The 26,240-nt window shown below is 37.9% G+C and overlaps 1 protein-coding gene across 2 annotated transcripts in view; it reads left to right on the plus strand.

Annotated features, from left to right (window-relative positions):
* ARHGAP23 (Rho GTPase activating protein 23) overlaps window positions 1-26,240 on the plus strand; it is a 222,761-nt gene that overhangs the window by 153,886 nt on the left and 42,635 nt on the right. For both annotated transcript variants that reach the window (XM_081344832.1, XM_081344833.1), the window contains exons 6-12: window positions 2,365-2,419; window positions 9,711-11,289; window positions 13,535-13,690; window positions 16,356-16,467; window positions 17,286-17,343; window positions 19,484-19,621; window positions 25,377-25,679. In XM_081344832.1, coding sequence (XP_081200958.1) covers window positions 2,365-2,419; window positions 9,711-11,289; window positions 13,535-13,690; window positions 16,356-16,467; window positions 17,286-17,343; window positions 19,484-19,621; window positions 25,377-25,679 — 2,401 coding nt within the window. The remainder of the gene's footprint in view (window positions 1-2,364; window positions 2,420-9,710; window positions 11,290-13,534; window positions 13,691-16,355; window positions 16,468-17,285; window positions 17,344-19,483; window positions 19,622-25,376; window positions 25,680-26,240) is intronic.

Below are 26,240 nucleotides of genomic sequence, written 5' to 3' on the forward strand. Positions count from 1 at the left end.
TCCTTAGTAAGTGCTTAAATGATTTCAATTTTAGAATGTCTGGTTTAGTTTAGTGCAACTTTTGTTTTGCAACTGTACTGTTTTTAAGTTTGGATACTGTTCTATTTGTATGAAGATTGCTAGTTTACATGGACAAATTGTTTATCTAGAGTCTTTAGCTTGTGCTCTTCTGGTGAAATTAGGTAGTCCTCTCAGCCTATACATTCTGCTCAGCTGTCCAGTTATCAGCCTCCTCTTCCACAAAGACTCTGCAGGAAAAGGCAGTATGGACAATTATTGGATATGGAAAGTGAGAGCTATGGACCATAAATATTCATCTCTGAATATGGTTTCTCCATCCAGTTCCCAGTCCAATCAGATCTAAAGGCAAGGAAGCTTTCAAGAGTTATTAATGTGGCTGCTCAAAATGATATTGTAGTACTGAAATGTGTCAAGTTTTTGAAGTGGCTGGCTCAACACCAATTACATGCCTCAACATCCCAGAAGTCCTTTTTCTAGAGTTTGACTGGACTTCATGGTAAGACATGGAATTTTCATGGAGTCTCAATTGAAGAAAGATTATGCATTTGTGAAGTACCACCAAATCAAGACACTGGACACATTTTTGTTGACAGTAAATCATACTCTTGAGAAAGGGCTGCTTATTTAGACCCTTAATTTAAAAACTAAAAAATATTGGGAGGTACCTGGGAGAAAGCAGTCTTGTTTATTTTAGGGAACTAACCTGCACATCATCAATAAGATTATAATCTTTATTTCAAAGGCCATCTCAAAAAGGACAGAATATCTTGATCAGATTGGGTTTAATTGTAGGGATGATTATCTATTATAAAGTTTTGTTTTCTTTTTACCTATTTGCATTTTTATCAGTTTTATATATTTTATATAGTCAATTGACTTAATAAGGTTCTCTTCTATATTGCCTTATACTATTTTATCTTATCTTTCATCTTTATTTTATTTTAGATATTAGATTTTATTCTATTTTATCTCACTGTAGCTATTTTAACATTTCACTGTAATCTTTCCTCATTTTATTGTATCTTATTGTGGTTGATGCTCATTTTTGATATGGTCAATTGACTAATCAGTGAAGTATCAAATTGCATTGGAATTCTCCTGGTACATTTAACTTCTGATGTTTCAATTAGTCTTTTCTTCTGTTTCTTCTTTATGAGAAAAAAGTTTCTCATTTGTATTAATAATTAAGATTGGGTTCAGATAAACCACACACAAAAATGTTGCAATGCAATTAGTTTGCCAAAAAGATGGAGGACAGTGGGATCTTATGAAAAAGCTACCTTTAGGGAGAACCCTATGTTCTTATGTAGGATCTCATGCGATTTTTGCCCTATAATTTACATTAAAAAGGTGCTTAGGCAAAATTGACTGAAGGTATTCATTTTCTGGAAACATTGCTGACCCCTTTAATTAAAAGTATCTGAAACCCAAATAATGGAAGAGCAATATTAGTTGCAAGTCTGTGGGTTTTATGGAAAATATTATACACAGAAAAATAAGCATTTCCTTCTCTCCATCCTTTCTCCTTCATTCAAAATCTGTTTTCATTAAATGGAACTTATTTTAGAGCAGAGGTGAGGAATCTATATGTCTCCAGATGTAGCTCAACTGCAGCTCCAAGCAGTTCCACACCCAGCTTGGCCTATTGTGAAGGATGGTACGAATGGTAGTTCATCAACTGCTGGTTACCATAATTTCCCCCATTCTTGTAGGGTTTTTTCTTTAATATCTTCTGATAATATATAGTTTGTGTCTCATGTTGGGCCAATGAGGGATCACTTTATTGAGAATCATAAAGGTAAGACAAATGAAGTTACTACATAGTTTTTTTCTTATCATAATAGTCCTGAGAGCTCAGTTGTATATTACAGTATATCATGTTTCATAACCATGGTATTCTGATATTGTTTTGGGCAAAAGAAATGTAATTGTGTACTCAAGAGTCAGTTTACGTGGAGAACAATAGTGCCCTTAGATAATTCTAGACTCTGAAGTTAGCAATCTTGTGTGTTTTTGCATGGGGGCTTTTAAAGGTCATCCATTCTTTCTAAACTGGGATCTGCTAGATGTATTAGATTCTTAGATTCATCTTCATCAGTATGGCCAGAATGATAATATGCTAAGGATAAAGGGGAGAGCATGATACCACATATTTGGAGGACACCAAGCTAGGAATGCTAGTGGGAGTCCATCAAACAGAACATAAATGTGTTGTGGCAACCTTGCCAGTTTGGAATCTAGTTGTCAGATCTAATGTCTGCCTTTGAGCACAGCCTGCTTGAGCTTTGTTACAAAATTCCTATTCATCATTAATCTTTCTAAAATGCCTTCTCTCTTCTGCAGTGAAGATGCTTTGGAACTCACCATTATGCCAAAAGATGAGGATATTCTGCAACTGGTGAGTTGTTTGCCAGGGCCAAGAAATATTCTCCTGAGTGTTGACTGGAGAGCAGGTTGGGCCTGATGATATTTTCACCAAGTATTTTTTGAGGGTTTAAGTACACCTATACATACATATGTACATACTCATACAAACATACACAAAAACACACAAATAGACACACAATTGGTGTCTATTGATTTGAATGGAAGAGAACCTTCAGGGATGAGGCATTTGGGGACAAAGAATGGCACATGAAAGCCTTCTACAGTGAATGTTCAGAATAAAGAAGGAGGGCTTAAATAGCCTTGTTTATTATTCTGTATTCTGAATTTCTTATTTCTGAAACCATTAAAAAATCTGGTTTCTATGTGTTACACATAGTTGGGTCAAAAATTAGATTGCAACAGCCAGAATATAGTACAAGTATGGTATATATTATTTGTACAGTTTAGTATATAGTATAAATAATATAGGCAGGTTCCACTCCATGTGGAACCTTGTTTTAGGGAGGGGTGCTTAATAAGAATACATCATTTAGCAAGGTAAAAGCAGTGACCTGAACAATCCCCCTTGTTATATTCCTTCCCAATGCTCAAGGTTTTCCTCTTGTGACTTTTAAAATGAAGCTGGTCTTCCATTCTCACCAGAAGATGCTTGTGTTTTCATATATACGGTGAGGGGAAAAATTATTTGATCCCGTGCTGATTTTTTACTTTTGCCCACTGGCAAAGAAATGATGAGTCGGTAATGGTAATGGTAGGTTGTAATTGTAATGGTAGGTTTATTTTATCAACGAGAGACAGAATAATAACAAATCCAGAAAAATGCATTTCAAAAAAGTTATAAATTGATTTGCATTTTAATGAAATACAGGTAAGTATTTGATCTATCAATCAGCAAGATTTCTGGCTGCCAGGTTCTTTTATAGAGGTAACGAGCAGAGATTAGGAGCACTTTCTTAAAAGGAGTGCTCCTAATCTCAGCTTGTTACCTGTATAAGACACCTGTCCACGGAAGCAATCAATCAATCAGGTTCCAAACTCTCCACCATGGCTAAGACCAAAGAGCTCTTCAAGGATGTCAGGGATAAGATTGTAGACCTGAACAAGGCTGGAATGGGCTACAAGGCTATCCCCAAGCAGCTTGGTGAGAAGGTGACAACAGTTGGTGTGACTATTTGCAAATGGAAGAAACATAAAATAATTGTCAATCTTCCTTGGTCTGGGACTCCATGCAAGATCTCACCTTGTGGAGTTTCAATGATCATGAGAACAGTGAGGAATCAGCCCAGAACTACACAGGAGGATCTTGTCAATGATCTCAAGGCAGCTGGAACCATAGTCACCAAGAAAACAATTGGTAACTACACCATGAAAGATTGAAATCCTGCAGCGCACGCAAGGTCTCCCTGCTCAAGAAAGCACATGTACAGAAGTTTGCCAATGAACATCTGAATGATTCAGAGGAGAAATGGGTGAAAGTATTGTGGTCACATGAGACCAAAATCAAGCTCTTTGGCATCAACTCAACTCGCCGTGTTTGGAGGAGGAGAAATGCTGCCTATGACCCCAAGAACACCATCCCCACCATCAAACATGGAGGTGGAAACATTATGCTTTGGGGGCATTTTTCTGCTAAGGGAATAGGACAACTTGTCATGTACCATCAAATCTTGGGTGAGAACCTCTTCCCTCAGCCAGGGCATTGAAAATGGGTCGTGGATATTCCAGCAAGGCAATGACCCAAAACACACAACCAAGGCAACAAAGGAGTGGCTCAAGAAGAAGCATATTAAGGTCCTGAAGTGGCCTAGCCAGTCTCCAGACCTTAATCCCATAGAAAATCTGTAGAGGGAGCTGAAGGTTCAAGCTGCCAAATGTCAGCCTCAAAATCTTCATGACTTGGAGAGGATCTGCAAAGAGGAGTGAGACAAAATCCCTCCTGAGATGTGTGCAACCCTGGTGGTCAGCTACAAGAAATGTCTGACCTCTGTGATTGCCAACAGGGGTTTTGCCACTAAGTACTACATCATATTTTGTGAAGGGTTTAAGTACTTATTTCACTCATTAAAATGCATATCAATTTATAACTGTTTTGAAATGTTTTTCTCTCACTGTTAAAATAAACCTACCATTACAATTATAGATCAATCATTTCTTTGTCAGTGGGCAAATGTACAAAATCAGCAGGGGATCAAATATTTTTCCCCTCACCATTTGCATATATGCATTTTGTAACATTGCCTATAGTTTTTAATTTCAACTAAGGTTTATTGGAGATAATATTTTAGACTGCAAGTAGTGAGAAAATAGAATCTTTTCTCTGGGCTTTGAAGCTTATCTTCATAGACAATTTGCTTTATTTTTCCAAAATAAGAATTAAAATTTCTAGGCATTTCATTCTTGAAACTATGCTATACTCTATTCCATAGACATCTTCCATCTTTACAACATCTTCATCAGGATTGATTTTGTGCTTACAACATGATTTTCTTTTTGCAGAGGGAATTATTGTTTTCATGTTATACACTAAGACTCAGTGACAACTATCTTGCTCATGTTTCCTTGTGAGCCCAAAAAGCATTTCCTCTTCAACAAACTGAGAATGCCAAAAGACTCATTCTTTCAAGGTTATAAATAACATGAAGACAACTAAGGGATTTACAAATTGAATGAATATCTCAGATAGATAAGATCAGATACACAGAGCATAAGAACAAACAAAGAAAACACTGTACCATGTCCATGATTTTTTTTAAAAAAGAGCAAACAATACCCATTTTTATTGGGGCCTTAAAAGGATGTAAAAGCTTTGGGTTCTCCATAAGTACAATTCTAAATGAGGTGGAATTAAAGTCAGGGGGTTAAAGTAGAGCCTTATGCTTGCTTGTATCACAACTTGGTGAAGCTGGCTTGCTTCAGACATTGCTACCATAGAAGTATTAACATCTCTTAAAATTGGACCAATTGACCAGGGAGGGCTCCTGGGAGTTAGAGCTGAGCAATGTTGGAAGGGCGACAGATTCCACATTCCTGTTTCAGAGCCCTGAAGATATATGTTGTATTAATTGCAAAAAACAGCAGGAACTTTTGATAATATTTTTTTTCCTTTTTTTGCTATTTCTTTGGCTTTATTTTTCATCTCCTTGTTATTTTATTCTTTTTTCTCTTCAGTTCAAAAATTTGAAAAAAGGCATTTTGGAATTGTATAGAGTATTACTCTGCCTACAATTAAACACTGGCAGAAGGGTTTACAGCCAGAGATGCAGTAACTCTAGGTCTGTGCAAGGCACTGTTACCCCAAGTTGCTTTTGCTTTTATACATCTCACAGCAAAGGAACCTTTGTATGGGTTTTCCCCTGTCCTGGTGCCTCACAGGGGTGTGTCGGCATTCCTGTGGTGCGGAAGCCGGCTTAGCCAGCCAATGAGAGAGCCTGGGGTTACAGAGTTACTCTTGACAGGATGCATGAAAAGACATTCTTGGCTCTCTTCACCCCTCCCACATTGAGGCGTCCTAGTTTATGTCATTTTTTTTTTCTGAAAGCAACATTTAAAAGGAAGATTGAGAAAGAGAAGAAATATTAGCTTGGGCGTTAAGAGATTTCCAGGGTAAGGGAACATTTCTCTTTTTGAAGAAGGGAGTTCGAGAATGCACACAAAACTACAAGACTAGAAATAAAACAACAGAGAAGACAAAGGTAACGATTTTAAATTCTAAGCATTTCATCCCCACGAGAATAAACATTGTGCTATTTATATTGGGCCATATCCTGCCCAGATCTAGGGCGACTTTTTCCTGACAGACAAAAAGGCAGAATTTGGATTTAAGGAGAAGCCTTGCCACTTCTGAGCAGCATGTAAAATAGAGTGTGTGTATATATTTTAATGGACTTGTTATCCTGCATCAGAATTAAGCAAGAGGAGTTGAGTATTTAATTAACTTTACAGGAACTGCTTCCAGGCAGAAATAAACAAACACCATATAGCATAGTAATTAGCATTTTCTCTTTTCTTTTCTTTTCTTTTCTTTTCTTTTCTTTTCTTTTCTTTTCTTTTCTTTTCTTTTCTTTTCTTTTCTTTTCTTTTCTTTTCTTTTCTTCTCTTTTCTTTTCTTTTCTCTTTTCATTCTTATGGCCTCTTTAAGCCAAGGTCTGGTTTAAACATAACTCCTTTTTTGGAATTTGACAAGTCCCTGGCCTGAAATGTGGTTTCATCTAACAAGGGCAAGTTTCCAGCGTGTGATAGAATGGCTAGGTTAGGAGCATTTGAGAATTTTTTGCTCCTCAGCATGCTATTCTGACTTTATTATTATCTAACAAAGGTCTTTTCATGGTTCACAGTGGTAGGTTAGGAAAAACAGGCATGCGTGAGGTGGAATAAAAGCCACACCGGTATTCTTCCAGGTCATCTCTCAACGAACCTGACCAGACATTTTTCACTATGATGCAACTTACTTTTCTTTGCACACATAGGATTTCCTACTATGACTGCCAACTTGGAGAATGTTAATTGTGAAATGAGTCAGCCTGTTTTTCATTCTAAAATTCAAAGATTTACATGTTTCTTAGTTTTCTTCCTTTTTCTTTAATGAGAGACGTAGTCTTATCCCGATACCTAATGGTCATAATAAGTTGCTCCAAAGTATATACATAGCATCCATTTCTGTAAGGATTTTAAATACTAGCAACTCCCTGGCAAATCTCCAAAGTTATTTTCAACTTTCCTAAACTCCAACTATAGGAAATCTGGTGGTTGAGGAAGAAGAGAGGGAGTTGACTTTAATACTTTAAAACAGGTTTGTAGGATGGTATGCTTAAATAAGATGAAAAATAAATACAAGACTGCAGTGCTATGTTTACTTTGGTGGAGCATGCAGCACTAAACATTAACATCTCTAATAGAAGTTAAGAGGTTCACTTTTCAGAGTATTGGGGCCTTGTTTTGGAGAGCTCTGGGGAAGTCTCTCTTGGTGGCCAGTCCCTTTAATATTTCCCATTCCTTGGGTTTATTGTCACCTTGCTTACCAGAGAACTGACAGGCAAGTAAAATACCTTTAGTTGTCTTGCACTGTGAGATGGGTGGCATATCAATTTAATAGTAAATTTTAAAAATGCCCTGGTTCTTCCTTAGGCCTGTAGCCACAACCACGTTTCTTGCCTTCTCAGAAACCCAGTAAAGAGAAGTATAGACAGTGGAACACCAACTACTCTTTTTCAAAAATCTTTTGCACCCACAATTGTACTTTTGCTTCTGTTTTCTTGATCAAATCGACATACATACAAGCATGCCAAAAATGAGAAGTTGACATTGTTCTAAAATAATATGAACTAAAAGAACAATTCCTTTACTAAATTGATTGAACTGCTGTGTAAGCATCTAATGAATTTGTAAGTATGTAGTAAGGAAAACATGTGTGACTATGGCAGTATCCAGGAGCATCTTATTATCTAGAAACTGGAGGGTCTCATGGAAGGTGCAGATAATAGAGTATACTCGAAAGAGGATCACGAAGCTGAAGAATAGTGATGCAAACAAATGTGAAGGTGTAGAGGAAGACAAAGAAAGATCCTCAAAGATTAAATTCAGCAGGTGTGGGATGTATGCTCTGTACAGAAGGAGGCACAGACAGCAAATTATAAAAATTTAAAGTGCTTCCATTTTTAACTTCCAAAAATGGTTTGGCTTAGATCCCTAGTATTAGCAGCTAGTTTTGCTAGAGGGACAAATTTTGAATAAAATATGATCAGTTAACACACCTGTCCTCTAAAAACTATAGTTGTAGTTTTACTTTATACTGCAATTCCTGACTCCTTTACTGTTGCTGACTTGGCATCTGGATTGCTAAGGAAAATATTTCTGACTGCTAGAATTGGCCTTAAAGTATTCCATTACTGAACTGCAATATGTAATGCTAGAATACACAGCCACATCTGAAATATGACATCCTGATTAACAAACTGGTTAATTGTGGGTTGGATGGAATGGCAAATGGATGTGTAGACAGCTTGAAAATCCTATTCAAAGAAAGCACAATAATATTTCTTCAACAAATAGAGTGCTATAAGAATTAGTCCTAGGTCTTCTGCTCTTCCATATTTCCATTAATGATTTGAGTGAAGAGGAATGGGGGGGAGATGGTTATCAAACTGAAAAATTATACAGAATTGGATAGAAAAGCTAATACACTAGAAGTCAGAATTGCAATTTTGATCTTGTAAGTTGGAAAACAAACTGAAAATAATTATGAAATTTACAACTATAAAAATGTTCATAAACATTGAAATCAATTGAAATCAAATTGAAAAATACAGCATTGGGCATAAGTAGCCTGTTAATGGTACTTGTGAGAAAAATGGAATAATAGTTGATTGTAAACTTTTCATCAACCACCACTATAATATAATTGCAAAAGAGGCAAGTGCAAATATTAGATTTCATTAAATGAAGAATAATTTTCAAATTATAGAAAGTTAAGTGTTCTACTTGTTTTTGTTTTTTTCGGATCTGTGCCTCATGTATTGTATCACACTTTAAAAGGGATCCTGAAAAATTGAATACTTTCATCAAAGATGATAATGGAACTAGAAACTAAGCCCATGAAGAAACTTCATATGTTTAGTCTTGTGAAAAGATTATTTGAGAGTGTGATAGCACTCTTCAAATATTTAAAATGTTACATGGACAAAAAACTGATTTTGGAATGTTGGACATGACTGATTAACTGATTATATTTAAAGGTCTCCAAGGTCCAGAATGATTCTGGGCAACCTACAATGTAAAATAGATAAATAATTAAAAGGAACTTAACAAATCACTGATGGTGCTCCAAAATCATCCTACTTGAACCTCTGGGAGAATAACCATGTTTTTAACGATCTCTGAAATATCACTGGGGTTGGAACCATACCAATGTCTGTGGGATATCATTTAACTTACCATTTAATCTAAGGAAGGCAGATTCCATTGAGTATTACAAAAATGTATTCATAGTAAGAACTGTTCCAAGAGTGAAATCATTTATCCAGAGAAGTAGTTTCATTAAATATGTGTAACTGGTACTAGACAGTTCCTGCTCTGAACAAGAGTTTGAACTTGATGGCCTAAATGATCAATTCAAAATCTGATTTTTTAAAATTGATAATTCACGGAAATATCAATAAAAAGTCATAGAATTTAAGTACTCCATGATTTTAAAATATAATCTCCATATAATTTATAACCTGTTTGCCTGTATACATAAATATTTTATCAATAATTCAATTTTCTAGTCCAGTCCTCACCCATTTTTCCATTGTTCCTTTTTCCAGGCATATTCTCAAGATGCATACTTAAAGGGCAATGAACCGTACTCTGGAGGGGCACAGAGCATTCCTGAGCCTCCACCTATATGCTATCCTCGTAAAAATTATCCATTTCAGTCAAGACGGGATGTGTCAACAGCTGAAATTTACCAGGGGCAACAGGTGGATAATAGGCAGTCCTACCATTCTGGGTCCTCAGGCCCATCTTCTCCTTTGAATAATACTGCAGTTCACAAAACTCATCTAAGTGCCTGGACTGAATCCAAACAAAATTTTGCTAGCAACCATTCCAGTCCTGCCCACTGTACAGAGGAAGTACAGTATGGAATGACTCAACGAGCACCTATTCCTAGGCATATCCCAACTTCTGGTTCTTTCTCCCAGTATCCCAATAGCAGTTGTCCAGGTTCTGTAACCTCCCCCTCACCTTACATTCCTCCGACTTACTCTATGCCCAACCATAGCTGTTATGGACCCCCCAAACATCTCCCTGATCATCACTCACATGGTGGATTGAAGGATGCGCATCGTGAGGGCAGGCCCTCACGGGAATGCATTCGAGCTGGACCCAAATCTATTAGCCGTCTAGAATGCCAGCAGGCCTTGTCCAATTGGATCTCAAGTCAAGTACCACGGCGAAGCTCTTCAGAGGAGCGGTGCAGTGCTATGCCACCTCGTTACCGAAGTGTATCACAAGACCATCTGGGAGATGTTCCATCCTCCCGAGGATGGTCTCATAGTGCTTCCCAAGAAACTTTAATCCAGTCTTCAGCTCATGATAACTGGAGTTACCGTGCAAGATCAGATAACTATCTCATGAAATATGGGCAATCCATGGAAGCTCTTGAACAGGCTGACTTGGTTTCTCCTAGTTATGGGAGGTGCATATTGCCATCAGACAGGTTTTACCAGCATGGGCAAATTAACCGAGCCCAGCCTAATCATCCAAGTACTTGTATTCCTTCTGCCTCTTCCAGAGATCCTCCCTCTATACATGTGCAAAAACACCCTTCTCAGCCCAACCTCCAGAGCATTGATGACTCTGGTTATATTGGCTACCGAAGCTACAGCCCTTCATTCCAGCGTCGGACTGGCTTGCTCCATGCTCTTTCTTTCCGCGATGCTACTTTTGGTGACCTTCCAACATTTAATATTTCTCAAAGGCAATTGAGTCACTCAACACCATCCTATGTTGAGAAATCTTTGCCTACTGCTGTGCTTTCAAGTGCTCCTTCTACTTGTCCAGACCCTTTCGTGGCCAGCAGCCCAGAGATCCTGATGGACCAAAGATCAGCCAAACAGGAGAATGATATGAAATCTTTTGAGCACATTTCTTCATCTCAAGCTATAGAACCATTACAGTCTGATGCTGAGGAGAGAAAAGATGAGGTGATTCTTCGACAAAAGCCCCCAACTGGACGTAAAATGCCACCTCCTGCAAGACAGATGAATTTTGTCTTCCCCAGTGATTTAAAGGAAACAGACATTTGTGATCCACCGGCGCCGGCAGCCAATAAAGAAAACAAGAGGGGTGTGGCCCCTTTGGCTACACCAGAGGATTCACTTGCATTCATCCCATTTATTGGTAAGTTTACAAACAATACTCTGTGGAAAGAGTGGGTTGACTAGTGTAAAATTGATAATGTGTTTATGCCTGGTGCACTATTTCAAGATCATTTTGAAAGAAGCAGAAGTAGAAGCTATTTATGTAGCTACCTTTGGACCCATATAGGTTGTCCCTACCCTTTATTTATGCCATTTCCTTGTGTCAGATATGTTTTTGCTCTTCTACTTGACATTTTTCATAGTCAATGTATATGTACAAGATTCAGCAGTTCATCTGCATTTAAAAGATAAGACCACTCTTTTGAAGACAGCAAAGTCCACATTTTGGACAGAGAAGACCACTGGTTTGAAAGAGGGGTCAAAGAGGCAATCTATGTCAAAATTGAGCAGCCCTCTCTCAACAGAGGGTGAGGGGTATGATATCATCTATTTCCAGTCTACAACACAGTCCTTTCAACAGTTCCAGGAAGGCTCCACACACATTTGCATTACTCAGGTGACCCTGAAGACACAGATAAGCCTCCAGGTAGCACTAATCACTTGCTAAAAGAGTGCAAATGACTAGCTGTCTGCAAGGAGTATAAATTCTGCCATTCCCCATCATCCAGTCAAAGCTGAAGAAACTTCTCATCCAAGATGAGAAGAAAAACGTCTTCAAAGAAAAACGAAGTCCAGTTGCCTCGTGAAAAAGCATCTTTGGGATAACTATGACCTGGATGACTGAGAATCTCCATAGACACCTAGATTCAGCAGTTTAGAATGTGTCCAGTTCCTCCATTTTAAGTCTCCTAATCATGTGATTAAGAGCTATGCATATGCAGCCTGCCTGCGCTTTCCAAATGCAGCACAAGAGAAAAGGAGAAACTTACAAAAGCACAACATATAACATAAGAAAAAAGTATTGATTTCTCCTATGCTCATTGCTGGAGAAGAGGAATTCAAATAGCTATTCTTGCATGTTTTCCCTATCTTATTTACATTTTAGGCACATGTCCATAAGTGATTCACGGAGGTAATTTTGAAATGGTAAACTGATATTGGAGAGCTTGCATCCATTTTTCCAAACAATCATTCAGCACATTAGCTTCCCTCCCAAATAAATACTATACATGTATAGTTTATATCCAATGAAAGATTATTCATTCTCCTGCTAATCTGTCAAGAAACATACAAGTTCAAAATGACTTTATAATATCTGCATAGCTGGCAGCATTTTTTTTAAAAAAAAATTAAATTAAAATATTTGGTATAATTGAAAATTATACTTTTCAGATACGTGATCTTCCCATTTTTAAAATAATTTTGTCAGTACAAAACGACTGGAGCTAAGTGAGCATATATTTACCAAAGGAAGACATTTTATGGTTCATAATTGGAAATGGTACAGATGATGCATAAGCAAGTTGTGATTTGATGTGTTTATAGACACCCAGATATCTAACAGAATTTAGGAATATATCTATGCATGGAGGTGCAGAATGATAAATACAATTTCTGATTTTTGTGCACCTAAAATAAATGTTCATTCTCCTGCTATACAGAGAATAAGAGAAGGGAATCTTACTTTATTAAAAGGGTGATAGTGAAACTGATACAGGGGTCACTTGGCTTGATACAAAGAGGAGGCTACAAATTGGATAAGCTGTATATTATTTTCTTCTCTACCTTGGCTTCTGATCTACCATGCCACAACCATCTCTTTCTCACTGCATGTATCCTTGCTTCATCTGTTAGTCATCCTTTCCTATACATCTGCAGTCATGGGCTGTACTGTTTAGAAATGATTCCATATTTTTGTGGGAATTTGAGAAAAGGCTCCCTCTAATGAGGGCATTCTGTAGTCTTCCTTGCTGTACTTTGAACACCTTGGGAACCAGGTACCACCATTCTTGTGTGGGAGCCAAAGGGGATAGTCTTTCCCCCCATCTTTTACTGTACAAGAAGTAACCCATAGTGAATGGACATGATTATAAGACTTCAACCAGAGATTTGGAATGAAGTATCATAACTATATTGATGTTTCTCAATTATATATCAACATCTCAGGTCCAGAGTTGCTGTGGAAATCTTGCTTCATTTTCTGGAGATTGTTTAGAGTTTGGATAGGAGAAAACCATAAAGCAGGCGTGTCCTACCTGTTGGCTTGCCTGGGCCACACTGAGTGAAGAGAAATTGTCTTGGGACACACATAAAATATATAATATAGTAAATGTATATAAATGCATTTTTATATAATCCATCATTTTATGGTTGTTCTGTTTCAGATGAACCGACAAGCCCCAGCATTGATCTGAAGGCAAAGCACATCCCTGCTTCCTCTGTTGTTTCCAGTGCCATGAATTCTGCCCCAGTGCTCTCTGCTAGCCCTTCTTCACCTACTTTCACCTTTGCCATGAACCGCCATTATTCCCAGGATTGCAGTAAGTACATAGCCAACATTGCCTTCTTGAACTTGAGCTATTCAAATCTGGATCGCAAACTGGCTTGCAAACATCCAGAAAACTACAAAACTACAAGATGACAGCATTGCTGCTATCCAGATTTCTTCAGCTCAGTCTGACAGCACTACCTTTAGCTCAGAGTATCAACCTACTTTAGCTAACATTAGTGTGGAGGGGGGAAATGGAAAAAATGGCAAAACTCTTGAAATTATGTAACAAAATTATGCTAGTTCTTAGGGAGATCCAATCCCTTCTCACCATCTTTCTCTCATTTATTTACTTATATGCAATTTTTCATTGCTAGTAGTTACCAGGTTGTTGCATAAATTAAAAGCAACATCTGAGAAACTGGGAACTCAGTCTCAAGAGTATGCACATTTTTTTAAAATATCTTTTGTTAATGAATGCTAGGGCAAGGAATAAGTAAGTAGCTTGCTACAACCACTACCCTTATTGTTTCTCTGGGGAAAAAGATGTTGTTGTTCTTTTCCTATCCTAGTTCTTTTCCTATCCTATTCTGGACCATTATGATAAATTTTACTTATAATTAGGAGAGTTGCAATTTTATTCAAATTAGAAAAATACAGACTTATTCTATATTGTTCTAGAAGAATTTGCATAAGAATTTCTCCTTGAAGTGACTTATTATGTAAAAAGGAAGAAATGATAACATGTTTACAACACATTCCACTGAAACTGAATCATAAAGAGGCAGCTAGATGGAGAAGGAAATTTAGAAAACCATCAGCCTTAAGCTTTAGACTTATAAATCAGTTATTATTCAACTATGACTTATATATCTAAGGTAGTCATTCTTAAATTCTGTGCTATGAGAGCATTACAAGGAGGTATAGAATGAAATTAAAAGCTTCCACAAGCCTGAATTATTCAAAGATGAATGTGGGTGGCTGTTCGTGTGTGCATGCATGCACATATTAAGAGCCTTGGTGGAGCAGTGGGCTGATGGCTCCTTAAGTAACACCAGCTGCCTGCAATTAGTGCAGGTTCGAGTCCCACCAGGCTCAAGGTTGACTCAGCCTTCCATCCTTCCGAGGTAGGTAAAATGAGGACCCAGATTGTTGGGGGCAATTAAGCTGACTTTGTAATAATGCCGCTTGGTGGTGTGTGTGTGAAAGCCCTAACAAGCAGGCATATACATGGAATGAAGGCTACTGCTAAGCTTGTAAGCCGCCCTGAGTCTTCGGAGAAGGGCGGGATATAAATGTAATAATAATAAATAATATACACATACACACTTATGGAGATACAAAAGGTAGATCACTCTGGTAGTAGGTCATGTTAACTTTTTTTATATTTCCAAAGTGTATTCTTAGGGCTATAAAGATACAGAGGCTCTTCAAGTTAAATTTGGTTCTTGAATCCCAAGAAGCATATCTCAGAGTTACCAGAAATTTAAAGAAGAACCATATTCTCTCTCTTCCTAGATGTGAGATGTGTATTAAGAACTGTCATAAAATTATTTATTGTGGCCTACGTGCATTCATTCAGTAATAGATGTACATTAAAGGTACAAGAGGAAGGACAAGGTATTTGCATTTCTTGTGAATATCATCTGTTTAACTTCCTTCTGTAAGATATCAGACAAAAGAACAAAAGGCCAGTTTGAAGTATTTCTTCAAGTTCTGATAAAGAATATAGATCAAGAGATGCAGAAGGGATGGAACTCAATGGATTTCATATAGTTCTTGCTGATAAAGAGAATAATCAGAACCAAACTGAAAAGAGGCAAAATCTGACTCTACATCTTTGATAGATAGACCTCCTGAGTAATTTATTTATTACAGTAATTTGTGGGTAGTCTACTTTCAGATTCCAGCTCCTTGATCTTAATGTTGTCTGTAAGGGTACACCTACAGTTTTCTCCATAAGCATGGGCATCAGAGCACTAAACCTGAGGATAATGTTGTTTTAGACAAATTTCTGGCAACTACTATCGACAGATACTCTGCTGTGAGATATACAAATGGGAGAGGATTCAATTCACTCTTGCCAAAAAATGATAGGCATTTCCTTGAGGTTCTAAATTAGTGCTTGGTGCTTTAAAATATGTGTTTCTTATTTGCCTCCAAGCAGATTAGGCTGAGCCTCCCAGTTTTTACAGAATCATATATATAAGTAATTCTTTCATGTTTACCTCTTCTTGTAACAACTGTGTGTGAAACCAGTCTAACAGAACACCTTGGTCTACTGCTATGATTACTTACACCTACTCTGTATTCCCCCTGGTTCAGCTGACAAAATTGAGGAGAACCTGTGGCCTAGAGGTTAATACAGCTGCCTAACATGCAAGCTGCCCAGGTTCCAATCTCAGAAAGGTATGGCTAGCTGATGAGAGCTAAATAGCTCAAAATAGCTGTACTAGTCTCCCTTTAACTCTTTTATCAGCAAAATCTAAATTATATATATAAACTCAGCGGGATGAGAGTTCTTCATGCTCAGAATTATCTGACGTGGCTGTGTTTGAACTCAGAAAGGGATTGTTCTCTCTGTATGATGTTCCCATCTACTTTAATACATTTTCTCTGTGGATCCAGGTTCTTGAATGTGATGACTCTTTTTGGCCCTTCTGTGCTGTTTTGTCTTTGCTTTTTCTTGCCAACATTTGTCTCTGTACTTGTCACAGGCAATATCAAAGCCAGCCGTCGATCTTCCTACCTCTTAGCCATAACCACAGAACGCTCCAAGTCATGTGATGATGGTCTGAACACATTTCGGGATGAGGGAAAACTTTTAAGGTGGGTCTAGTACTTCATACATTCTTTCTGGTATTAATGAAGAGCAGCTACATAAAATGGAAGGCAGACTAATTCTGCAGAACAGTTTTGTTTCCCTTGAAGTTTACATATGCTTTGTCTCCTGGCAAATGAGTTTTCAGAGCACTTTTTTAAAAATGGCAAAACGTCTTAAGCATAGCTGAAGCTGTGAGTATCAGCTCTCTGAGGTAGTTATTTCCTACTTTCAGTCTTTGGTTTTTATAGCAAAAATAATCTAAGAGTTGTGTGGGTTCCTAAAGAAAAGTCAATAGGTGAAAAGTGAACATCTGACAACATTAGGATATTTTGATATTGAATTAGATACTTGGGTTCAGTAAATAGCACTTTTAAAAAACCCACATCAGTTATTTTAACCAAAAATACCAATTAAACAGTCCTCACAAATGTAATTATGTATATATAATCTTTGGGAATTGTTAATGCCAAAACTTTTCTCTAAGACATATGATTTTCTATGGTTTCCACATGCAGATTTGGAATTGATTTGGATAGTATTATTTATTTTTATTTTTTTATTTTAATTCCATTTATATCCCGCCCTTCTCCGAAGACTCAGGGCGGCTTACAAGCTTAGCAGTAGTATTAATACTACTATCATTGTATTAGTTATAAGAACTAGTGCCTGTTTCATTAGGTACGTCTCGCTGAATTGACTAAAACTTCATACTCTAAAAAATGAGGAATGCCCACTGAAAGGGTCCTATTCAGTGAGTACAACTAGCTAGTTCTCTTTTTACTTTGTGTTGTTTATGCTAACTGTATATATGCTCTATCTGCAGGAGGTTGCCAAGCCGTGTGCCTAGCCTACGTATGTTAAGAAGTTTCTTTACTGATGGGGTGAGTATTTGTGAATGGGTAGATTTGGTTTCCTTTTTTCCCTGTAATTTGGAGAAATCTAAATAAAGATTTAGAAATTTGCTAACGTCACACTCAAAAGCAATCTTTGCAATTTCTTGTACACGGATTATGAAGATCAGGGGTTTTTTTCTGGCTAAGGGACACATTATTATTGTTGAGACCTCCATAGGCTGCAGATGTTATAACTGAAAAATGCAGAGGCATATTATTGTGTTGGGAAGAGAATTTACCCTTAATATTTCTGTGAAACATTAATTGATACTTATTATTTTTTGCGTGTTTTTGCCACTGAATAGCAAAATAGGTTCCACTGATTCTGTATATAAAAGGAGTTTGGGTATAGACCATCAAAATTTGATATTGATTTCATTTATTTTATAAACAGTGTTATACAACATAAAATGTGCCAGTGTGAAAAGGTCATCGGCCCATTAAATGGAAAACTAGGATCTACTGAGTACCGTATTAAACTATCACAGCTAATCTAGATCACCCATGACTTATCTAAATCCCATCATCATAATGAATTACTTGCCATACAGATTCTAGTGGCATTTCATGCCCTACTTAAAATAAATTGCCAAGGACCTCCATAAAAAAATTAAAAAGTCAATGCCTGGAAACATTTACAAGATCATTTTTACAGCTTCAGCAATCCACAGTTAGAAACATAGATTTCAATTGCAGAAGACTTGACACAGTAGTAGCTTTTCCCGAGAATGTTTTTTCTATAAAAAATTACCTGAGTGCAGCATAACATTATGCATCACAAGGTACCCTAGGATAATATCTAGGGATTTACCACCACCAGAAAATCATGGAGATGTGAGAAACAGGAATGTAGCATGGATAAAAATGGACAAAATAGGATTCACGACAGTAGTGGGCTTCATTAAGAAGATCATTGATACTTGTTCCAGAGTTTGCTAAAGAATACCTGGATGACCCCCCAGACACCTTAGTGAATACACCATTGATGGTTGAGTAAAAATATATAACCTTTCAGGATATACAGGTGTTGTTGTATGTGAGAAAACCTAACACTGAATTCCACAGTAAGAATCATATACTTGTCAAGAAATGACAATATTATGGCTGTGGGTCCTTCCCTGTCCCAGAGTGGATGATTTACCATCACTGAAAGAAACATGGGGTTTGCTTTGTGTCAGAAAAACTACAGGAGAGTTTCAGCTTATTTGTCAGCTGAAACTGATGTGCAAGTGGTTCATGCAACAAGGCAATAATCTCAGCATATAAGGAAGCCCATAAGAAAATGGATGAAGAAAAACATATTCACTGTTTTGGAATGATCAAATCAAAATCTGGAAGTAAAACTCATCCAAATATTATGGCTGTACCTGAAACAAGAATTTCATTCCAAAATACCTTCAAGCAATTCACCATTGAGGAATGGGCCAAAATTTCTTCGCAGAAATTTGAGAGACTGATTACCAATTATATGTTTTACTGTAGCTAAATGTGCTCCATTCAGTAGCAGTGGAGGTAATTACTTTTCCACACTGGCATGTTGCATGTTGAAAGATACATGGATTCACCACTGAAAGGTGTTAATAAGATGGAGTTGGGTTTTATTGGGTAACACTGGCTTGTGGTTTTGTTGTTGGGGAACAATTCTGTGAGATTGAATTAGCTTTGGGAAGGTGGCAGCATTTTGGATGATTTAGATTTGAATCAGTGGTCAGACAATTGCCAGAACAGTTCACAAGTCCTGCTGTCCATATACATATTTTTCTTTTTCCTTCTCCATCTATACTGGGAACAAAAGCAAATGTCATGTGGGTAGTAAGATTATTGAAGAGAGTATGTATGTCAGAGAGACTTGGTTCAGTTACTGTATATATCTAACTGCACTACTTTGATCTAATCACTATTTTCAACCCTGACTTACTAGCAGTCAGTGTATCTTTTCTTCTTTTCCCCTTCTCCAAAGTAAGCATATTGTTTTTCATTCAGACAATATATTGCTTGGTTAGGACAGCTGTTCCATTCTTCTATTTAATCACAGCAATATTCTTTTCTATATTCAGCCTTTTCTTTCAATGTTTCTTTTAATCCACTGATGATATTTATTGAACTGTGTTTTCCTCTCTTCTAACAGTCTTTGGATAGCTTGGGTACCTCTGAAGACACACGTTCAAAGAGGCATTCCACCTCCGATCTTTCGGATGTTACTTTCAGTGATGTGAGGAAAGAGGGCTGGCTCCACTATAAACAGATCCTCACCAAAAAAGGCAAAGTATGTCTGACATTTTCTGTAAGGCTCTCCTTAAGAGAAAAGAATAATGTTGAGTTTGGTGATATAGGGTATCTCTGTTCATGTGCATAATAGGGTGTGAGGAGGGAAGAATTGTAATTTCACAAACCCATAAAACCTGAACTTATAATGAAATGTTTAGGTAATAGCAGAGGTGATAATTCAATAGAAATACCCAGAGAATTGATTAGAACAGATTAGGTTGGCCAAAAATAAAATTAAGTTGGTCAAAATAAAATGTTGATTTCAATGAGAATTAAGTATTGGTAGAAAAGGCAAATTGCAAAAGGGTTTGGAGCTCGATGTTCTTGGCTGAGATTAAAATATTGGGGGCTTTTGAACCAGAGTGGGTTGTTTGGATCTTCTAAAGGCTGTTAGATTGCAGATGTTGTTTCTGTTCTGTGACTATTGACTATGATCACTGGGGTTAATGGAGGTTGGAGTTTATTAACACCTGTAGGTACACATACGTTTCTCTCCTTCTTTAAAGAAAAGATGGTTGAACTGAAGCATAATAGCGAATTATAAAATTACTCCTGAAGAAAATAAGAATGTGCAGGGGAATCAATCAATGCAATTGACTGGCAAAAAAGGAATGCAATTGTCATTAAGAATTGGCTGCTTCAAGATGTGGCTCTATCATCTGAAATCAAAGTGGGTAGTGAGTAGTAAGTGTTGCCTGCCAATTGGGACACTTATGGATTTTTCTGGGGGAAAGAGTGTGCTGGGGTAGGTGAATTTTCTATATAAAAAAGTCACTATATGTTCCTGTTTATTAATAAACAGATATATGGGTCCATTACTGTCCTTTGGCTATCAGGGATGATGAACTTATGGGCAAATGGCACCAATGATTGTTTCTATTTTGGGGCTGCTGTGAATAGGAAGAAGTAAATCAAACCAGAATAATACAATATGGGTTTGCTATTCTATGCAAACAGGAATCCCTGACTTGCCTGAGCTTCAAATTTTCTTCACTGTGTTCCTTCATATAGGAATGAAGCCCAATTCAGTACAGCAACCCTGATTTTTCTTGAAATCTGGATGTTGTTTCCTTGTTTCCCTCTTTTTCTGCTGCTAACCAACAATGTTTTAATGTTGGATCTTTCTTTTGCAAGAGACCTAAGTGAATTTTCCATTTAATAATAATAATAATAATAATAATAATAATAATAATAATAATAATAATAATAATAATAATAATAATAATAATAATAATAATAATAATAAAGTTGGAAGGTAACTTGGAGGTCATCTAGTCCAACCCCCTGCTCAGGCAGGAAACCTTATACCATTTCAGGCAAATGGCTGTCCAGTCTCTTCTTAAAAACCTCCAGTGTTGGAGCATTCACCACCTCTGGAGGCAGGTTGTTCCACTGGTTAATTGTTCTAACTGTCAGGAAGTTTCTCCTTAGTTTTAGGTTGCTTCTCTCCTTGATTAGTTTCCATCAGTTGCTTCTTGCACTGCTTTCAGGTGCTTTGGAGAATAGCTTGACTCCCTCTTCTTTGTGGCAGCCCCTGAGATATTGGAACACTGCTATCATGTCACCCCTCACCCTTCTCTTTGTTAAACTAGACATACTCAATTCCAGCAACCGTTCCCTATATGTTTTAGCCTCCAGCCCCCTAATCATCTTTGTTGCTCTTCTCTGTACCCTTTCTAGAGTCTCGACATCTTTTTTACATCGTGGTGACCAAAACTGGATGCAGTATTCCAGGTGTGGCCTTACCAAAGCATTGTAAAGTGGTATTAGTACTTCACTTGATCTTGATTCTATCCCTCTGTTAATGCAGCCTAGCACTGTGTTGGCTTTTTTGGCAGCTGCAGCACACTGCTGGCTCATATTGAAGTGATTGTCTACTAAGACTCCGAGATCCCTCTCACAGTTACTACTATTGAGCAAGGTACCACCTATACTATACCTATGCATTTGATTTTTCCTGCCTAAATGTAGAACCTTACTTTTTTCACCACTGAATTTCATTTTGTAAGTGTGTGTCTATCCCTGGGGGTTCACCCCGAACTCTGTCAGTTTTTGGTAAAGCTTTCTCCTTTGTAGACGTCTCATTTCTCTTATTAATTCACTATGGCTAGGAAGAATCCTGTATTCCTTCCCTTCCTGCTTCTTCTTTGCCTTAGACTGGGTTCTTACTTCCACCATCTTAGTCTCCTTCTTTAATCCTTTTTCTAAATACAACACTCTGTAAGTGGAAAATAAGTTCCAATCACTAGCTTACATTTTTTTTTTATTTTTTTATTTTTTTTAATTCCATTTATATCCCGCCCTTCTCCGAAGACTCAGGGCGGCTTACAAGCTTAGCAGTAGCCTTCATTCTATGTATATGCCTACTTATTAGGGCTTTCACACACACCCCAAGCGGCATTATTACAAAGTCAGCTTAATTGCCCCCAACAATCTGGCTCCTCATTTTACCTACCTCGGAAGGATGGAAGGCTGAGTCAACCTTGAGCCTGGTGGGATGCGAACCTGCACTAACTGCAGGCAGCTGGTGTTACTTAAGGAGGCATTAGCCCACTGCTCCACCAAGGCTCTATAAGTCACAAATTACTCTTACCACCTTTAGCTTTTCCTTTCCCTCTCCCTGCACTTTCAGTCTACCCAAACACACTTGTCACAGGCTCTTTTCCTATAGATGGCTGCCTTTATTAAATGAGAATGTATCAATGTCTGTCTATTCCCAGTATCTTCTAAGCCTCTAACTGTGATCCAATTAACATTTCTCCCCAGAGATGCTTGTACTACTGCAGATATTTCATTTTTCCTCTGGTCTTTACGGTTTTTTTTTAAACAAATGTCTATTTTCCCTGCAGGTAATAAGTACAGGTCTCTTTGACTTCCAATGCTTTCCTTTGTTTGAGCAGGAGCTAAAGGCTTCTTTACCCCGTTTACAATTTTACCCCTTTCCAACTCCTTATAGTTCCCACTTTCTGGAATTGGATTTCTTAATCACCTTTCTTCTTCTGTATCGTCCTTTCTAATATCCTGTGACCTTTTTACTGCCAAGCAGTCCTCAGTCAATTCTACTGCCTTTTGAACTGTTTCTGGGTTATGTTCTTACATCCAAAATTTTAATAGGGGATATCTGTAGAAACTGTTCTAAAATTACTTCCTCTACCACTTTTCCTTTGCTCCTTTCATCTGGCCTCAATTATTTCCTGCCTAAGTCTTCCAACCTTGCCCACAATTCATGAATCCCTTCATGTTTGCCATATGTCATAGCTCCTAAATTTCTGCCTATAGATTTAGGAAAATCATACCTGTATAGAATTGTCTCTTTAACCCGGGAGTAAACCATTACTACTCTTGCTTGGAAGCTACTATAAGCTCTTTCCTGTTAAACATAGGGCTATTTTCACTCCCAGGCGATTTACAAGAGGTAGCAACAATTTCAGACCTGGTAAAGTAGGCTTTTTCCCCTGTCAATTTAGAGATTTTTATGTCTTTGGGACCACCTCCCCTCTCTGCACATTCTGAAAACCCTAGAGGTGAATGTACCCCTTCTGGCGATTATATTCTTTTATGGAGGTCTCTCAGCCTCCCACCCCGCAATCCTTTCTTCTCACAGCTCTTTCACTCATTTTTCATTTTAGCCCAGGGGTGTCAAACTGCCGGCCTGTGGGCCAGATGCATCATGGTAAAACCGTGCCCACCCCATTGCCAGCAATGGAAAAAATGTCACGTGACGTTGCGAGTTCAACACCCCTGTCTCTCTCCAAAGCAGTTGTTATCTTTAATTAATCAAAGCCTTTCCTTTTGCTGTTTCTTTAACATTCCTGTCATGATATTGGCCCAGGTGTCTGAGCCTAGCCCCTTTTCTGGCTGTTCTGCCTTCTTTGGCTTAACTACAGGCATAGAGTGGTTACTTGGCTCTACCAAGATAGTAGTCTTTTCTAAGGAAGAATCTTCCTTACTACCTTTTCCATATCTGTTCCTGTGGTTTAAGTTCTTGTAAAACGTCTGGTTTCTGCAGTTAATGTGATAGCCCTTTCCTGCAATGTCTGAGCTCTACAACAGTCAACCTGCCTTCGTTCTTGCATCTAATGTTTGCCTTTTCATGGCATGATAATTCTTAAATATAAGCTACTTCTACTTGTGGGGTTGCTACATTGTGTTGGATATCCCACCTCTACTACTTAGTCATGGGTTCTTTTAGTATAACCAATTCCATGGGCTCAAAACACAAAAGAGCCAACACAACACAGGTCCCTAGAAAACATACACATATAAGCTTTCACAAGTTATTACTCACTATTCAGCACTACTCCACTCTTACCCATTGCTACTACTACTAGTCCAACTACTGCTACTCTAATTACTACTCCTTATAAATGCTATTATTCCTACTCTTTGTGAGCACTGCTAGAGAAAATTAGTTTTTTTAGCTGCTTTACTTCCACACACAAACAAATATCCCCTTCCCTCACAACCATCAGCTATTTTTCAGCACAGCTTTTATAACCAATGTTTCCCTGCAGGCTGAGGAGAGGGCTTAAAGAGACAGGATGAAAGCAGCACAAGTGCTAATCATTTCCTGGGCAGTCTGCTCTCTCACACAGGGGTTCTGTCAATCCACAAGGAATATACCCAATAACATTGGAATTTTAACAAGGAAGAGGAGGGTGAAAACTCCAATTGGTAAAATAGCAATAAGAGGGAAGTAGCTCTTCCTTGATCATTTAATATGTGAAAATTCTGATCTGATGCAGCTTTACTGTTACAGGATCCAGTTGCTTTAAAAATAATATTGTAAAGGCTTATATTTTAGAATAGATTTCCCTTCTAGTAGGGAATGACAGTTATGTTGTTGATATGCTTTGCATACCAATTCTTGGAAATGAATCTGTATTGAAATTTTAGCACTATTTTAATATGGAAATTGTTAGATTAATAAGAGTTTTATAAATAAGCAGACATATCAATGTGCTTGGTTTGAATTTCAGATTTATGTTTTTAGAAGTATAAATTCATAAGATAAATCTATTCAATACTACAACAGAACTTTTACTTTTGAAGACTGTAATAATTCAGTTTATATTGCATTACTGTATTTTTAGAAGACAATTTTAATTTTGGCACCATGGTGGAGTACGAGTCTTACATGTAAAAGACTTTAGGTTTGGCTCAGCACATTTCTAGGCAGGACTAGTCTAAAATTCTGGAGAGCTGCAGGAACAATGCTATGGACTTTTTTATATAAATCCAGATGGAAGGCTGAGAGCAAGAAATTATTATAGGATTAACCTTTCATGGCATCTGGTTTTGAGTTAAGTAAGCTGAGTCAGGCTAGTTGCAATCTTTCTTAATAGGGGCACCCTATGTGGAATTGCATACTGGAATTTGGAAAATTGAAATCCACACATTTGCCCAGATTGGGGAACGCTAGAATACATCCTCCCCCTGAACTGACATGTTGACAGAAGATGAAACAGAAGTTCCAGTTACAATAAAGGAGGGGAATAAAGAAAGAGTCTACCTTGGAGTCTCTCCATGGTAGGAAGTGACAGAGGACAGACTCTTGAAGCCTGTACCTGCCTGTTCCAAAGAAAATATAGTTAGTCTAGCAAGATTACTTTGGCAGTTACTTTTTCATGGAGTTGTTCTGGTTTCTTGTGCCCAACAAATCATTCTCTCATTCTGTTTTTTTCTATATCTCTCCTATGGATCTTTTTCTTCTCTTCATCTCTTTCATGTCTCATTCCTCCTTTCCTTTGCAGAAAATTGGCGGAGGCATCCGGCAGTGGAAACGGGCCTTTGCTGTCCTGCGTGCACACTCACTCTACTTATGCAAGGACCGACGGGAGGCTGTGGCCCTTGCCCCGCCCCCAGGTGAGGAGGAGCAGCCACCAATCAGCCTCCGAGCGTGCCTGGTAGACATCTCCTACAGTGACACCAAGAGGAAGCACGTCTTCCGGCTGACGACCGCTGACTTCTGTGAATGTCTCTTTCAGGCCGAGGACCGGGATGACATGCTGGCCTGGATTAAAGCCATCAGGGAGAGTAGCAAAGCCGAGGGCGAGGTGAGAAGTAATTCTTCTGATGGCTTTCTCTTTTGCCACTGGCTCTCTAAATGTACTTCTTTTAGAAGTCCCACCATTGCTTTTTCTTAATTTATCTTCCACTCTTAGGAAGAACCCAACTGCAAATGCCTCATGTAGTTAATAAGTTGTATGGCTAAGAACAGCCAAGGCTTTCCTTCAATATTCAAGGATCTCTGGATACTTTCCACCGCTGCAACCACAGCAGGAATTGTGAACATAAAGCCTGCACTATATTCACCAATCTTCAAACAGAATAGCCAATGGTTGCTGGAATGTATCCTATAGCAATCTTTGGAGGCTCATGATTTGTGTGCATATAGCTTCTTTGAATTGTCAAGTTTGGGAAAGAATATTACCAATTTTCTACAGTTCCTGAGTTCTATTCTAATATGGAATTTCTGATAGAAGCTTCAGTTGGTTTATTATGGTGACCTCTGCTGGTCAGCTGACTAAATTATGATGCTCTTTCCGTTGTTCATTCTGTGAGCAGAATTGATGTTTTTCTCCAGTTAGTCCTTAGACTGCAGAATAGAATTTGCA

This window comes from Vipera berus (assembly GCF_964194415.1).
Source record: "Vipera berus genome assembly, chromosome: Z".
NCBI lineage: Eukaryota > Metazoa > Chordata > Lepidosauria > Squamata > Viperidae > Vipera > Vipera berus.